This window comes from Esox lucius, chromosome 14 (assembly GCF_011004845.1).
Source record: "Esox lucius isolate fEsoLuc1 chromosome 14, fEsoLuc1.pri, whole genome shotgun sequence".
Lineage (NCBI taxonomy): Eukaryota > Metazoa > Chordata > Actinopteri > Esociformes > Esocidae > Esox > Esox lucius.
In genome coordinates this window covers 22,257,048-22,273,616 of record NC_047582.1, presented here as the reverse complement: position 1 = coordinate 22,273,616, position 16,569 = coordinate 22,257,048, and the positions used below count along the sequence as shown (strand labels likewise).

Sequence of the window (16,569 nt, the reverse complement as noted above, 5' to 3'; positions counted from 1 at the left end):
AGGAGGATGGAAGTGGGAAAGGTACAGTCAATGGGAGGTATTGTTTCTATTCAGAAAAAAACATGCCAATGAGCAAGACTCCCAAAATGTGGTCAGCCAAGCTTAAATTGGACAATGTTTTTATTTGAGGGTGTATGTCAATATACATGACATCAATTTCATCTGGTCCATGCAATTCATTTTATATTCTCATTTATCATTGGAAAGACACTGCCTGCTGAGTGTCTGACACTCAAAATGCACATTATATCAGAACCGCTCAAACCACTACGTGTGTTGTAAAACCTGTGAAATGAGCGAGTACAAGTCTCACCTCGCCATGCAAGTCCCGGGAAAAGACTGCTATTTCAATAAATGTTATTAATGTTAGAACCACATGTGACTGAAAACTGGGTATAGCTAACCATCTTTCCAGTTACCCCAGATGAATGAAAAGTGTCTCAAGGGGTCAAATCTGCAGGTTTCCTTAGGGCAGATTTAATAACATGAGGTGTTTGTTAGGGCAGAATTAGTGTGTTGTGAAGGTGATGAGCCTACCAAGAGTCTCAAAATCCTATGAAACACTGTACTACATCTTCACTAGATACTCCACGAGCAAATTATCTAGTTAGACATACCAAAAGCAACAGAAACCAGTAGATAAAACAAAAAAACTATAGGATATCTGAACGATGACTCAGTGGTAAAGCTTTTAATAATAGCTCACAAACTTAACGAATTATGGACGGTGGCATATTCAAATGAAATCCTCAGCTTCATGCTTTATAAGATACTGCACGTACCTCCCATTCCCACCATAAAACCATAGAGTTTCTATTGAAAGGTTCAAATAGGCCTACTTCTCAAATAAGAATGACAGACATTGGAAATCTTAAAATCTGTCGCGAGATTAGCTTTACTCCCTCACATCAATAAAACAGGATCAAAGCCAGAAGATTAAAGTGAGCTATTTTAGGATAATCGCTAATCTTATTAGCAAAGGGGAAAGTTAATGATAATGCCAAGATGTCGAGTAAATGACACTTGTCCTCAAAAACGAACTGAATGTTTGCAGCACAGGAAACGAAACATACTCATTATGTTAAATCTCGTTCAGTTATGCTACTGGGCTCATATTTCAGTATTGCTATTGATTTTTAAATAAATTGGACCCGGACCTATCTTCCGGGCACCGTGAACTAACGACTTAGGCAAACAATATAGTTAATAAAGCCATTAAACAAAAGGTTTTGTTGGCGAACTTAGCCTACAGCTAGCAAGCTACTGGCTAGATTACTAAAGTAGTCAATCAGCAGTGGAACGTAGACAGTATAGCTAGCAAGCGAGAACATTTGTGTATGAAAACCAAACAATTGCCAGACGGTGATATTGTCGCTCGTACAACCATCCGCTTTTCTGTTCTATTTAGCTAGTTATGTTCGCGATAAAACAATGAAACTAACTAGCTAAAGCCAGTAACGTACAGCCAGGCATACTGCACATTTCGTACGGAAATCCACCTGCGAACCGTGCAAGGTAGCAACAATGCCCCCATTTCGGACTAGGTCGTAACCAGCTAGCTTGCCTTAGCTCGAAACACTAGCAAACTGTTGTTGGCTTGCTAACTGGGTAGGTAGCCAATCTACATACATTAGAGTATCTATAGTTTTAGAACACTTACCGTAAAATGGTGTCAACTTAGTTTTTCATTTAACAGATGTATAGTCCGAAAATTGTTTAAAATCCACGAACGCGTTTGAGGGTAGAAATTCTTGAGTCAATATTTTTGGTTTCCTTCTAGCATCCACTCTAGTTAAATAACTGGCTAGCTAACCAAGCTAACCAGTTAGCAAACGCATTCTTTCGCGAGACCAATCCCAAAAGTTGTTTATCGTTTCGAGTTCGCGTATTGAAAAAAAATTAAATGTCCAGTGTATCAGACAATAAAACAAAAATAAACAATTCAAATAAATGGGGGACATACACGTTCTAGTATTAAAAATATGTTAGAGTAAAAATATCGACACGGACATTAAAACTTAAGAATCCAAAATGTCCACAACAGTCAAGGAAATACAAAAGGCACAAAAAAAAATTCGACAACCGTCAAAGCAGAACTCTTCCCTCTGAAGAACACTGCACCCAAATATTTTCAATCCAAATCCCCCGTTCTTTTAGTCATTCTAAAGATACGTATACATCTCGTTTCTAGGAAGAACACGCTACATTAAATCGCCAATTTGCGATGGAACACAGAGTTGGCCAGTCTGTCGAGCCAACCAAGTGTGTGATGCTTGTATCGTCCACGGCCCAGTCAATCCAGAGTGGCGACATTGACAACCCTGCGTCTGAGTGCACATGATGGGCATGTTGATATAACCAATGAAAATTGTGTATCTTTCGCTTGTAAATGATGTTCACCAATACGTGTGGTGGAGAGGTAGGGCAGTTAATTCTTAGCAGTTGTATGATATTCACAATCATTTCAAAGGCTGTTGGTGTGAGGCTTGCGAAAGCAGCCAGAACTAAATCTTCGAATAATTATTCTCCCTGTGGCATCTTCACTTCAAACATAGCACTGTCTTTGGTTATCTTCGGATGCGGCAAGAGCCTCTCCGGACCCCCTGTCTCAGTCCCTATTTTTTACACTGCAAAAGTTAATGTGCTGGGGGACTAGGTTCAGTCTGTATTTCATGCTGATTTATCCCTTTGGCTCTAACGATTGCTTCCTCTAATTTCTTTGGTATTCAGTTGAATCTTTAGAGGACTGGACCACACTTTAGGATTACCTGGCCTGGCGACTCCTGGCCATCCCGGTCTAAATGTACACTTCGTTGTATTGCAGATCTAGCTGCCTGACGATTTCTGCTGTCACTGCCCACAGCCAACCTGGTCGTAATTGTCCGTCTTGTTGTTCAGTTGATATGGATTCTGTCTGAAGATTCTGGACACAGCCAAAATGTATTTACTGTCACACACAAAAAATATTGATCTGGCCCAAGAAGGTAATGTACTTAATCTTCACTCAACACAGCCAGAAGAAGGCAGGCCACCCCTGAGGATCCAGCTCCTCACTAGGTTCCTTCCAAGGATCCACCCTGCACATTCAGAAATAGAAGTTCCGGTGTGTATTTAAAAGGTTACAAAAGCTTGTTGCTGGGGGGTACCCTTTTGAGAGACAACTGTGTATCCTTCAGTGCCACTCCATTTTTATACCTTATCAAATTAGCTACACACATTTTCAATGCTGCAGGGTCCAATTCAGCCCCTTCCCTCGGGGTGAAATGGTACACATTTGTTCTTTCTTTTGTTTTAATTCACTCTGTACCATTTCTTTTAGTCAAAAGGTGCTATTCTGTCCCCATAAAGACCAAAATTGTACCTTTGAGGGAACATTTTTAAAAAGTGTACCTATAAGTACAAAACTGATCTTGTTTCGCACCTCTATTTTTGAGTGTGTATGGAGTTTGTCCTAGCCACTTGAATACATAATAATAAAGCAATCCTTGTCATACAATCCCTGCTTCTCATATAACTCTACTTTTACTACTCCAAAATTCACTTTCAAACACAAGAGCATATGGAAGCTGAAAAGGGTAACTCACTCCCAGAAACAAGTCATTACATTTGGAGAAAGACTGTTGGTTTCGGCTGTGTAAAATCAAAAGACTGACACATGCTCACACGTGCCTACACATTTTAAATACAACTCCAATTCTCATTGCCCTCACAAAAACGACTCTCCAAACCTGGAAAAGCTGAAAGAAAAAAAAAACTCAATATCTTTTTATTTATTTTTATACTTTCCTCCCCAGTTTTGCTCAATTTTGTGATGTCCAATTCATAAATAAGGCCCTGCTTCAGACTTGAGACAGTCTATATCAAGATTTGGCTTTCCGATGCACATCTTGTGCCATTCTGGTTCTTATCAAGCTGTTAGCTCTACCAGGAAGTCTAGACTGGTAGCCTCACATCTCATAAGGAAAACATTCTCCAGATTTCTACCTTGATTGAGGTGACATGCGTCCAAGCTGCCACAAGGAGTGACAGGGCAAGGCAACCCAATTTAATTACTAATACCCCCATACCACCCTCCCTGGGACCTCTATGCTAATCCACTAGCCAGATTCAAACCTGGTCTCCGAATGAACCTTACAACGGCTCAAATTTATAACAAATCACCACATCTAATATCTACTTTTTTATATTACAATGAGATATGGGAACCAACTGTAATTCAATTACAGGAGGTTTGCTTGTTTACAAGTGGGCCTTTGTTGATAGTTGGAAATTGTTTGTGTCATTAGTATGTCCTAGCCCTGTAAGTAGCACTAATTAATTAAACGTCAGTCTTATCACATTTGCTAGCAATGGCTCTAAGTTCTTTGATCTTATGTCTATCTGTTATACTCGTATGTCTGTCTGTTATAGCAGCACATTGTCCAAGGTGGTGTCAGTCATCAGTATATGGCTGTGATGGGATTGGCATCAGCTATGCCAAGTATTACTTTTTAGTTTAATGCTTACTCTAATCAAATTCTAAAATTGATTCCCACAGGTGAGAACTAGCATCACATTTAGATAAGTAAACACTGACTGTCTGCATCCACACCACTTCCTGTAGGTGATTCCCAAGCATGTTCATGAGCGGTTGAGTAGGCCTATTAGATGCCTGAAGAAATCTAGGCTATACAGTGCTGCCACACAGTGGTCAACAAAACAGAAGCAGGTGTAGGCTAAACACAAACATGCAGGACAATGTGTAGTAACATGTAGCCTATGTGAATAAAATGCAACGCAAACACACACATCTGCTGTTGTAATCTACAATTGTTCCACTGCACGTCAAAGGCAAGTATCCACTATGTGTCACTAAAACTCTACATTGCACATCCATAATTTAGACTTCTGGCATGTTTTCTATTGCGTGGCCTACATACCAGTTGTATTACTTGACTGACTCATTTATTCTACTCAATTGTTAATCTTCTTTGTTTGTCATTTCTGAACTTTTGAGAGCTTGCAATAAGCATTTTACTGCACTGGTTATGGCTTAGCCTTCCTGCTGTAAAGTCCATAAGCTTACATGACATGTAAAATGTTTTTGTGTTTTTGTTGAACACTCTCTTGCAGCCCAGCATACACTTTGTACATTTACTGGCAGCTAGAAAGTGACTGTTTGGAAACATGCTTCTTACTGTAGTTAGGTTGCAGTCTTTGCTTAAATTATCTTTCTGCTACAGTCAACATGAGATCCTGTACAAGTATTTGTTAGGATACTTTCTGCCGAAGGTGCCAATATGAATCAGTGAAGGTCAGCCTCAGCTGATCAATCAAATCTAGAGCTGCTGAAGACTACACAATGTTTCTTTGAAGACCACCCCAACACACACTCACAGTTTTAACAAACTGTTGGCTTCATTACACAACAGGAGTGTTACTGAAGTGTCATTCCTGAAAACCTCAAGTACACCAGTGTCATGCAATGAGAGGCTAGACTCTCCAGAGGGCAGTGTTTTAACTCAACCAATCAGGTGTCTGTTATGACGATGTTGCTACCCCTAGTATTGGGACGAAGCTACTCAACCCAAATAATATAGAAACGTTTAAGCAGAATTAAAGGTACAGTTTCCTCCAACAGTTTAAAAAACAACAATAATAACCTAAAACTCATTGTGAAGTCTGATCTGTGTGAGCCACCTACCTTTACAGGTGATGTAGGCTGTATAGGCTGCTTTAGGCCACCCCGCTCGGTGTCCCCCCTCTCCGGCTTGGCCACCCCGCTCGGTGTCCCCCCTCTCCTGATGCTGCACTGAGTGACCAACTGAAAGCTCACTTTCAGGTATTCATCTGTCATTCCCAAAGGGCAGCACGATCAGGATCACACACCATTCAATTAGCAGTGAAGAGGAGGCCTGAATCCGGGTTGACCTTGTAACTAATAATGGTCTAGGTTGGATTAGAGGTCTAAACTGCTTACCTTGGTACACATGTATTAAAAATTATAATACAACTCGTTATCTTAGCTTATTGTACGCATTCCCCCAATCTTAACCAAGGATACCAACCATTTTGGAAGTGATTATATACACAGTACTTTGCAAATTGTTTGAATTCAGAGAGAATTGTTTAAAGATATTTAAATTTATTTCAGAACAATAAGCGTTTATTTGCTCTTATAAACTTTGTGGAACCACATAAGACAATGGGAAAGAGCTGATTATTCATCCCTTGTTGGAAAAAACGTCCCTGTAAAAGTTTCTCCTTTGTGAAGATAAACTGGTGATTTTATGTTGTTGTTGACTTTTGCAGAGAACAACAGGTTGTTGTCTAGGTTCTTTGCACTCTGGAAGAGGGGCATCATGGGGTTTTCTACTATGACTGAGAGGTATTATTGGACAAGCCTTCCTCTGCAAGAAGGGCAGTGCATTTTCTGATGGTTGATCTTCAGGTGGTGAGTTGACACTCAAGAAAAACGTATAGTCATGACCTGGGTGTCAGGTAGGGGGATGTATAAACATTGTTGAGTATCATCTGCATTTGCATGATGGGAGAGACCATGTGAGGATATCACTGAGCCAGGTGCCATGCTGTATAGAGAAAAGCCTAAGAAAGTGGAGGGTAGGAACTGATAGTTGACAGTGTCATTAGAAAAAAAAGGGGGGGGGGGGCGACGACTATGTATCACCTACCTAGCCATAGAGGGAAACCAATGGTCAGTTACCCCAGACCAGGATTGTATCTACCTCTGGACTATCATAAAGGTATATGCAACTATGTATTCATTAAATAATAAGGCCTCACAACATTTATCACACAAATACAAGCTATTTCAAAAAATCTAACACGTTCACTGTACTACTAACACTTAACCGCTGAACACAATTCAACATTGACTCAAAACAAATACAATATAACATGTGCAGTGGGGAGAGGGTCAGTGATGGCCATTTTAGGTTTCAGCTTTGGCCAATCCCTTGCACTGAAAGAAAGCGTCTTGGCAAGGTTCACGAGCAAGAAAGGTCTTAAGCATGTCCCTCCCATCCACAGAACCACCAGCCTCCAAAATCACTCTCCTATACTCCTTCCCCACCTGATGACACGAGGGACATACAGAAAAAAACAGTTAAAAGAAACGTTAAGTATGTAGGGTACAAAAGAGAAAATCATGATAAACTGTGCAAAATGTATGCCAATGAATTCATTGCCAATCCAAAGCAACTTGCAGGCTTACATTATATTCCTTTTTAAAAGTATAGATTAGTTAAAAATGTAATCAATATGTTAGATGAGTGAAGTACATGGCTTGTCACACCTTAGGGTTCATAATTCCTTCTTTTTTGAAACAATTGAAGAAAATGTCCAAGGAGTACACCTCACTCCATAGATAGCTGTAGTATTGTCCATCGTAGCCACCCACCAAGTGACTGAAACTAGCTGTCATATTAGTGCCTGGAGGAAGAATAATGTAGCATTATTTAAGACAATAACATCTTTACAGAAGTATCATTGCAGTAGCTTTAAATTGCTCATATTTTTTTTATTGAATAGTGTTATATTGTCACTGGTGTAAGACCTGGAGTAGCGGGAATCCCCAGGATGTCTTGGCAGTGCTTGGCAAACACTGCGGCAGTGTCGGCTTGGGACTGCGTGTGCAGAGACTGGTCCACTTTACTGAGAACTACCTGACGCAGGTTCAACAGACCTTAACAAGACGGAGTGAATGAGTGGGAGTCTCTTGGATGTCAAGTTATTACATGGTATTTTAACAAACATTGATTGGAAAGAAACAGATGCATGCTTGCCAAAGACTAGGCATGCTATACAATAGATACATATCAAGTAGAATCAATTTAGTAGGATGTATTCAGTTGGATAGATGTACAACTCATTCCTTAGGTACCCTAAAACATGAATGGGTGAGTTTGTGAAAAGGTGATTGTATGATGTCGGACCTGTGTTGGCGACTCTAGAGGCAATTAGTTTGTTGAGCAGGTTATCGGGAATGGGGCTGCCATCTTTATAGTGACAAGACATCCTTTTCAGGGGTTCCTTCTCCCATACCCAGTTCTCCAGCATCTGGGATGGCACTTCCACAAAATCTGTTTCCACCATGGTCCCACTGAACTCTGAGAATGTTGTCTGGGAAGGTAGTGCTAGAATCAGGGCTGTCCGCAATTAAACCAAATCTTGATTGACAAACCTGTTTATCCATATAATAGACATGCCCTATTAATGTTGTTTGGTGGGCCTCCTTTCTTCCTCATGAATATCATAAAATATTCCCTATAATAACATCTTCTTCATCATTGTCCTGTTGGATGGAGACTGAGTTTATGGACACTAGGTTGAACAATATGCTTTGCACCATTTTTCTCCACTTCTACAACTTATTTAGGATGATATGGGGAATTGGACATCACCAGCAAGGGTGTAACGAGTTTTGGCAGCAGCTGTAAATTGTGCATTACATTAATTCAGTATCACAAGTAAGTAATGCTCAAAAGTGTCTTGGAAACGTTCACTCTGAGAACCACTAGCCTAGACTGAAAGACGGACAGACCTGCGGCCTCAATAAAGAAGAAGAAATGATCCTTTCAATCCAGCTAGAAGTTATAAATAAGTTATAACAATTGGAAGTTATACAAGTATAGGCTACTGACTGTCACTTTGACATTTACAAACGAAGGGGAGAAATATTGTCCAAGAGCCGTGTGGACTTATGGCTGTCCGTATGCATGGGCTTGAGAAAGCACGAGGAAAGGAAAAGGGCAGAGAACAGCAACATGTGCAGTTAGTGTAAGCAGTACAGAGAACATATCCAAAGGTCTTTCCCTTCACAAACAAGGCAGAAACCTAACAATGTCAAGCCCTGTTTTCTAGTTAACTACACTTCGCCTACTTTGGTAAATCGCTTACGTGTTTGTCCAAAGTACTCGGGAAGCTCCCCATTCCCCATTTGACGGGAAATGAAAAGTATGATGTGCTTTGCACCAGCTGACTGCAGGTTTTAACATATAACGTAGCTACAAATTTTCCTGTAAAAAAAGTCTAATCAATAACAATTACAACAATACTGATAGTATTTCCAAATATCCTGGGTTACGGTCTATACAGAACACTGCCAGGCTTAGTGGACTGCATAATGTACGTGGCTGAATGTCCCCTTTCCCCCCAACAGCCTACCCTGGAACAGAGCTCGTGCATAACATGGCCAAACTCGTGGAAGAAGGTCTCCACCTCGTGGTGCTGCAGCAGAGAGGGCCAGCCTTTTGTAGGACTGGTGAAGTTGGCCACCAAGGCCGCCACTGGCATCATACGTTTCCCATCAGGCCCCAGGCAGCCTGGCTGGAGCCCGAAGCAGGCAGCATGACCATATTTTCCCTCTCTGGAGAAAGGACACAAGTTCTACCACACAACATCAACCACGGTGTGACTCATTCTCTGAACCTCAAGTGAACCATGATAGTAAGTTATCTGCTATGGTATCTTCTAGTCCTGTACCCCTACCAAGAGTATATAACTTCAGCCACAATAGTACCCAGGTGAAGTACATTTTCCCCTTGTCTTTCATCTTGAATACCTGGGATGCAGGTCCAAGTAGAACTGGCCGATCTCCTCCCCAGTGGTTGTATCCAGTACGGAGTAGAGGCTGACGTTGTCATGCCACACATGGGCGTTGTTAACATGCTTAAAGGTAAGGCCCAACAGGTCCTGGTAGATACTAAGCAACCCCTCTGTCACCACTTTCACAGGGAAGTACTCAATCAGCTTGTCCTTATCCACAGCAAACTTCACCTGCTCCACTTGGTTCATATAGTAGGGCAAGTCCCATGCATTGATCTGTCCATCAAAGGCTCTGCCTTGAATAGCACAGTCTCTCTTCTTCAGGGCGAGGATGTAGTTCCTTTCCTTTACACCCACTGGCTTCAGTTTCTCATAGAACTGATCTGTTAAGCAGCAAAGGAAAAGGACATCTCAAAATTGCCAGAATTCAATTAGCTTTTTTTTCTCCTCACATTTTCTTTTCCTCACATTTTAGTGTAGCGCAAAAATGGTTATTGAAGCACATAATTTAGTGAACAGAACCTGCTGATTGACCAGCATATTTCTAACCTGACTTTATTAAGACAATACCTATTTATTACCCTGTCAGAATGCCATGTTAACGTACTTTTTAAATAAGTGTTAGGCATTCAGAAAATTATTAGTCATTCAGAAAACTGATAAGCTATTCAAAGATCGGGGTCATACCTAGAAAGCATGCCACGTTGTTGGTATTCTTGGCCATGTTCATCTCAAGCACATAGTTGGCGTGATTACTAAAACCCAGCAGCTGTGCCATCTTTGATCTCAACTCAATCAGCCGTTCCAGAATGACTGTGTTTTCCTGCATCAAGACATAAGTAGAAGAAGTACAACACTGGCACACATGGTCACATTGTAAAAACTTCTGAACAAAGTTACTGAGTTGGTTAACAAAATCACTGGTTCTAATATCAGAGCTGAAAAGGTACATAAAATGTGTTCTTGTGTCCTTGAACAAGGCAATTAAAGCTAAATAACTTCAGTGTTTATAAATATGCTGGTCTTGGGGATTTCCTGAAATAGTTGGCTAAGCTTACTCATAATTCAAAGGTTTTATTAGCTGCTTAGTAGAGCAGGGCAATAGGATACCATGTAAGACAGCCATTGTCGATGGTAACAGCATCACAATGTCAGAAACAATGTTTTACTATATTTGAATAGAACTGACTGCCCGGGTCCGCCAGCGCACATGCGTGCAGCACAGCAGAAAAGCAGTGCTCCCTTATCACACAGGAATGTAAAACTGCTGTCCCTCCTTGCTCTAGTTTGTTAGTTTCCCAGTGCCAATATCCCTTTAAAAATATTTAGCAGATGACAATTTTGCAAATTAATCAACAAACTTGCCCAAAATATTTTGAACTATTTAATTATTATTCAAAAGTAGTCCGCATTTCAGTCAGAAGCAACGTGTAAAACACATTCATCAATTTCATAGCAGCACATTCTGAAAACACATGGATCAAATGTGGTTTACCTCCTTGCACCTGCTGTGGAAAGCAGTCTCCGTCTTCCTCCTGGTCTCCGCCACGTGACACCTCTTCATTAGAGGGTAATAGTGAGGGTATGCCAGGGTCACCTTGTACTGCCCGTCTGCTGTCTTCTCAAGCCCATTCAGATAGCTATCAGCTAGCCCACCTTTCAGGTAAAAATCATGTGTCAAAAGCCAAATATCTGAAGAAACTAAAATATATGAAGAAAACATGATAAGAATCTTTAAACGACATTATATGAAGACAGGGATACATGACAAGGATAGATAATCATGGATATTTCTTTCATTTATTTTACTGCTGGTTTTGCTTACTTAATTCCTTTTCAGTGAATGTTAGGTATGTGTTTTCCTCATTCATATTTTGGTTGAAGTTGATTGAGAGGTCACTGATGAGTTTTGACACATTTTTGACTTCCTTGAAAGAAAAGAAATTACCACATTGCTCCGACATCTCTACAGTGTGAAAGGTACGGGAGACTGGGGTTGGCTATCACAGTTCTTATTATTCAAAACTTGGGGGTGTACAAATGTGTCCTCTATTGGTGGTACCAAAAACCTAACCAGTACCTTCCAAAAATATTGAATCTTACCAAAAAAGAAATTGCTTTCAAAAAATGTATTTCTTTCCCTTCCATTATGGGTTTGATATATTAAACTCCAAGGGCTGGCTTTGCAGACAGATTGAGCCTAGTCTAGAACAAAAAAAACAAGTTCAATAGAAAACTCCATTGAGCTTGTTTATTAAGTTTAGACTAGTTTTAATCTGTGTCTGCAAAACCGGCCCCAAATGTTTATTTACCTCCTGTATATCCAATGACAAGTGCAATCCATTCCTCTTCCCTAATGTGATAAAACGCTCTAAGAATCTCTTGGCTTCATATGTTAGATTGTCCAGCTGCTTCTCCTGCAAGGAAAACATCACACCACTTTCTGAGCACTTGTGTCAGTTTGGCAGCATATTCAGTATATCCCATGTGTGGCTTATGATGTGACTTCTGTGTGTCTGTGAACTCAGCTTTCAATCATATTTTACTATAACATTAATTTGAGAATTCAAATGAATTCAAACGAATCAGGCTGCATTTAAAACCAATGAATCTGTATGCTATGCTATATTATGCTATGCTTCTCAGTTACATTTCAACATAGAATCCAGTTTAAATGAATGTTCCAATAATATTTAGCAAACTCCAGGCAAATAAACTTTCATGTAATGTAAACTAAAGGTTTTCACTTCCATTGTGGGAGGCACCAAAAGCTACATTTAGAATAGCTTCTTGCATTGTTACCTCAGTGACACATACCATTAATACTGGTGATTTGTGTCCTATTAAGTAATATTCAGATAATGTCTTCAGACACACAATGCAGCTTTTATCCAAAACCTGCAAATTGTTCCTGAATACCCCTCTAATCCAGTTCTAGCTATGACACTATGCAAATGTTATTATGGCTTTTCACAGGGGCTTTCAAAGCCACATCCAAACATTAAATAATGTAACACCACAAAATGACCTCACCGTAGCTCCCATTAGGAACCAAATTTCAAATTCCTTTGACCATATTAGTGTGTGTATCTACTGTAATAGTTAGTTTAGTATAGAGTTTGTTAATTTTACCTGAAGGGCAATCACTCTCTGAAACACATCTTCCCTCATACTTGTCTCCACATCAAAGTCAGACAGCTTCTTGTCTGCTTTAGTGCTTGCCATGCGTACCTCTTTAGAAGTAGACACATACTGAGGGAAATCCAGAACATGGCGCTGTGCTGGTGAATGAACAGAGGCAAGATTAAGGTGAGAAAATGATACCACCCAGATGGAAATGCCATTCATGATAACATACTAAAATGTTTCTTCAATGGCTCAAAATACACAAATGTTTAAAAAAATTGCTTTATTTTGCCATTCTCCTACGAACGCCACTTTTGTGAATCACCCAAGCTATTATTTTAGTATGCAGTGTCTCCTAACTCAGGCATGGAAAACTCCTTAAGAGTGGTCAAAGACTCCAGGTTGCCTGCCTGACTAGTGAACTTCTTGGCTGGATACTCACTTTCTGAGGATGGCCTGTCCTAGACAGATTCACAGTTGTATTCTCTCAATGTCTTAATAATGGACTTTACTATGCTCCAGATGGATATATTCAATTTTAATGTTCCTTTGTTTTGATTATGTAGTTTTTAGGAATTAGGAATTGTCCTAACCAACTGTGGGACCTCCTATATTTAACCTGAAATAATTTGAACCTTAATTGCAAACCGGTTACAGAAAATTGGTTACAGATTTAATTTTTCACTTTGACATAATGGACTTTTCAAAATAGGTGGCTGAAACACCTGATTAAATCCAAGTTGACTTGAAACTGCAACAACATGCAAGACCTTTTTCAGTTATTGAAAACATTGCAACATTTAAAAAATACATACTTTTTGGTAAACAAAGATCACTTTGGCTCAGATATGACAATAACTTACCTGCATATTTTAATTTGGCATTGGCTAGGGCTTTTAAGGTGTTGTCAATGGACACCTGTTCTACATCCAGAGATCCAATATTGTTGTAGACCTTTCTGATTGTCTGGATCAGGCTCTCTGTCATATTCTTGATCTGATTTGGGGTCAGGTCCCATCTTAGGGTGGTTCTGTAGTTACAATCTGTTGTAACACCTGCAGCAGGGGACTGGGCAGCGGATAACACCATAACTTTCTGCAGGGTCTTTCTCACACTTGGTTTAAGTACCTGACACTTTGAAGAAAAAATTCAAATAATGATTACAAAGAAATTACAGGTAATGCTAATGACAGTACAGTGCTGTGGGCCCTTCTCTGATTCTCTAGATTTGCATATATTTGTTTGTAATTGTTTTTATTTTTACACATAATGTCTTATCTTCATATCTTCAACCAAACCTAAAATCACATATAGAGCCTGTGGAAAGTATTCAGACCCCTTCAGTTTCTCTACATTTTGTTGTTGTTTTATTGTATAATTTATTTATTATTTATTGCCCTCAATCTAATGAAAGGTTTTTTATTTTATTTTTTTTACATTCTGCCAATCTAATGAATAAGTGAAATATCTCATGTATTGTATCTCATGTACAGTAAGTATTCAGGTCCTTTGCCATGAGAATCAAAATTGAGCTCAGATGCATCCTGTGTCCTATGATCATCCTTGAGATGTCTTAAGAACTTGATTGGAGTCCGCCTGTGGCAAATTCAATTGATTGGACTATATGTACAAATTAACATTGTCTATGTAAGGTCCCACACTTCACAGTGCAATCGCCAAGTAATGAAGTCCAAGGAACTCTCCATAGATATCTGAGAGTTTCCGGACAAGAAGGGCCTCGGTCAAGGAGGCCAATGGCCACGCTATCAGACATTTAGAGATAATCTGCAATGATGGGAGAACCTACCAGAAGGTCAACCATCTCTGCAGCATTCCATCAATCAAGCCTAAATGTTAGAGTGGCTGGACAGAAGCCACTCCTGAGTAAAAGGCATATGACTGAAGGAGTCTGAGAACGTTTAGGACTGAATGCCAAGCTCTACAACGAGGGATTGAATCATGATCGAAATTGGGCTATAGACATATCGACTGAGCAATATTTTTATTACAAACTTTCGTGATTTTCGTTTCCATAGAAATGTGATTCGAGACCTTACATATCCCTAACACTATTCAGTAAACAAATCTTCACAAACACCTCTATGTGTGACCAAGTTTCAAACTGAAGAGGGCACACAACTCCACTGCTTCGCTCGGTTCCCTACCCTGCCTGGCTCCTGGTCTGGGATCATTGTGATCCTTTTGGAGGTCCTCAAGACTATGTTGGACCCTGATTATTCTGAAAGATTCAGAGGCTCTGAGGAGATTACCTAAGCGCCAACAAGCAAGAACTCAACCGTCCCATGCACTAAATGTTAGCTCAGTGTATTGGCAAATACCCTACAATTCTGAGCTACAAATGTAAGTTGATCAAATCATGCAGCCTTGCTTACACTATTATTATCATCCTGAAACATTTGAAACTGAAATGTAAATGGTAATAATGTAGGAAAGGTTTACATTTAAAATACCTATATGTGCTTTTCAAATATGGTCTGGGGGTTTTGTGCACTTGCTCTTTCATCAGAATAGGGTAGGGAGGGATTGGGAGTCTTGTGGGGGGGCATCATTTTTGTGTGGTCTTTCTGTTCTTTAAAATAATTTTATTTTCCATTTTTAGTAAGGGATTTTATTAACATTAAGAAAAACAGAAATAGACACTATTTGACTATAGAAATAGACTCATCATGATTAAAGAATCTATGTTCTCAGTTTATTAGGAAAACCCATTTTAGTACCATAGCCAATGTTACATTTACCGCAGTAGTAGTTCTTATTAACCCAATTGTTGTAACAACTGGCAACAATGGCTGTATGCAAGCACCTAATGCTTCTATAAAACTGAGTAGACCACTTAAGTCATTACACAATCAAAACTCCAATATAGACTACAGACATATGATAGGCCTACACATTTTCTCACTGCTAAAGAATGAAGACGTTCATGCCAGCCACAGTTGCCAGATGTGAATGACAGTCCCTGCACAATCAAAACCTAATCCAAAAACTCTAACTCCACCCACGCCCATTTATAAGCACACAGTCATTAAAAAAATAGCCCAGTTGAGCGGAAAACCTAATCTAGCCCCACAGCTGCCAGGTGATTGATTTGTCAAGATCACAAAAGTAACGCAAAGGAAACTTGACTACCTAAAACTTCCTCGCAAAACTTCAAATCGACATATACAGCTAAATAAACTGTTACATGATACTCATTATCCAAACGTAAAATATATTGCAATGTAACGACACAATGTTTAACTGGACCTAAATATTGTTATATTTCAAACAAGAACATTGTTAATTAAGTTTTGGGGTACATCAGCTCACACGTGATTCATGCCGTAGGTTAATAATAGTGTCCCACTTAAAATAGTCGCGTACAGCAACATACATAATTTACGTGGAACTTCCAAACACAAGCTTTACTTTGATAGTAGGCCTACCTGCGTAGCGTTCCACAAACCCAAATTACAATCAAAAACATAGGCCTACTAGCAGCAGGGTCATGCAGTTTTTTTGGTATGCAATTCCAAATATTTGCTTACACCTCTTCAGTAACTATTCCAGTATAGTGGTTGGTCATTCGCGAACAAACGGCTCTTTTTAGACGGCTCTTTTTGGTGAACATTGAGAAACAAATTGCAAAAATTAGATGTTCATGGTGGTTTGCTCAAACAACGATTATTATTAACTACCCTCAAACTGAATTCTAGCATAGGCTACATTTTCGGCGTTACATTGGAGATTTTACTGGGGTTATTTTTTAAGCATTTTAAACGGGGAGCGGTATGGGAGGTTAACAGAACCACAAGAGCCGGCTCCCGGAAAAAAATCTGAACGCCCGTCACTCTTCCAGTGGCGGTATATCGATTAAATCGGTCACGTCCGTTGTGA

At 39.7% G+C, this 16,569-nt stretch overlaps 2 protein-coding genes across 8 annotated transcripts in view; both read right to left on the bottom strand.

The window, feature by feature from the left end:
* erbin (erbb2 interacting protein) overlaps positions 1-2,331 on the bottom strand; it is a 77,356-nt gene extending 75,025 nt beyond the window's left edge. For all 4 annotated transcript variants that reach the window (XM_010878060.5, XM_010878062.5, XM_010878061.5 and 1 more), the window contains exon 1: positions 1,661-2,331. The gene's annotated coding sequence lies outside the window, so the exon portion shown is untranslated. The remainder of the gene's footprint in view (positions 1-1,660) is intronic.
* A 3,797-nt stretch (positions 2,332-6,128) lies between these two features.
* On the bottom strand, positions 6,129-16,486 carry nln (neurolysin (metallopeptidase M3 family)). 4 transcript variants are annotated; one of them, XM_020053146.2, is made up of 13 exons: positions 15,144-16,486; positions 13,536-13,806; positions 12,679-12,827; positions 11,859-11,963; positions 11,372-11,474; positions 11,042-11,202; positions 10,234-10,369; positions 9,563-9,929; positions 9,166-9,367; positions 7,935-8,121; positions 7,556-7,684; positions 7,295-7,431; positions 6,129-7,072 (listed from the first exon to the last, which is right to left on the bottom strand). In XM_020053146.2, exons 2-13 carry the CDS (start codon positions 13,759-13,761, stop codon positions 6,932-6,934), a joined length of 2,043 nt encoding a protein of 680 aa, XP_019908705.1. In that variant the 5' UTR covers positions 13,762-13,806; positions 15,144-16,486; the 3' UTR covers positions 6,129-6,931. The 4 variants fall into 4 exon arrangements, with proteins under 4 accessions (XP_019908705.1, XP_019908704.1, XP_019908703.1 ...); XM_020053145.2 differs by having other exon boundaries at positions 16,119-16,486; XM_020053144.2 differs by having other exon boundaries at positions 16,223-16,486.
* Between the last annotated feature and the right edge of the window lie 83 nt (positions 16,487-16,569).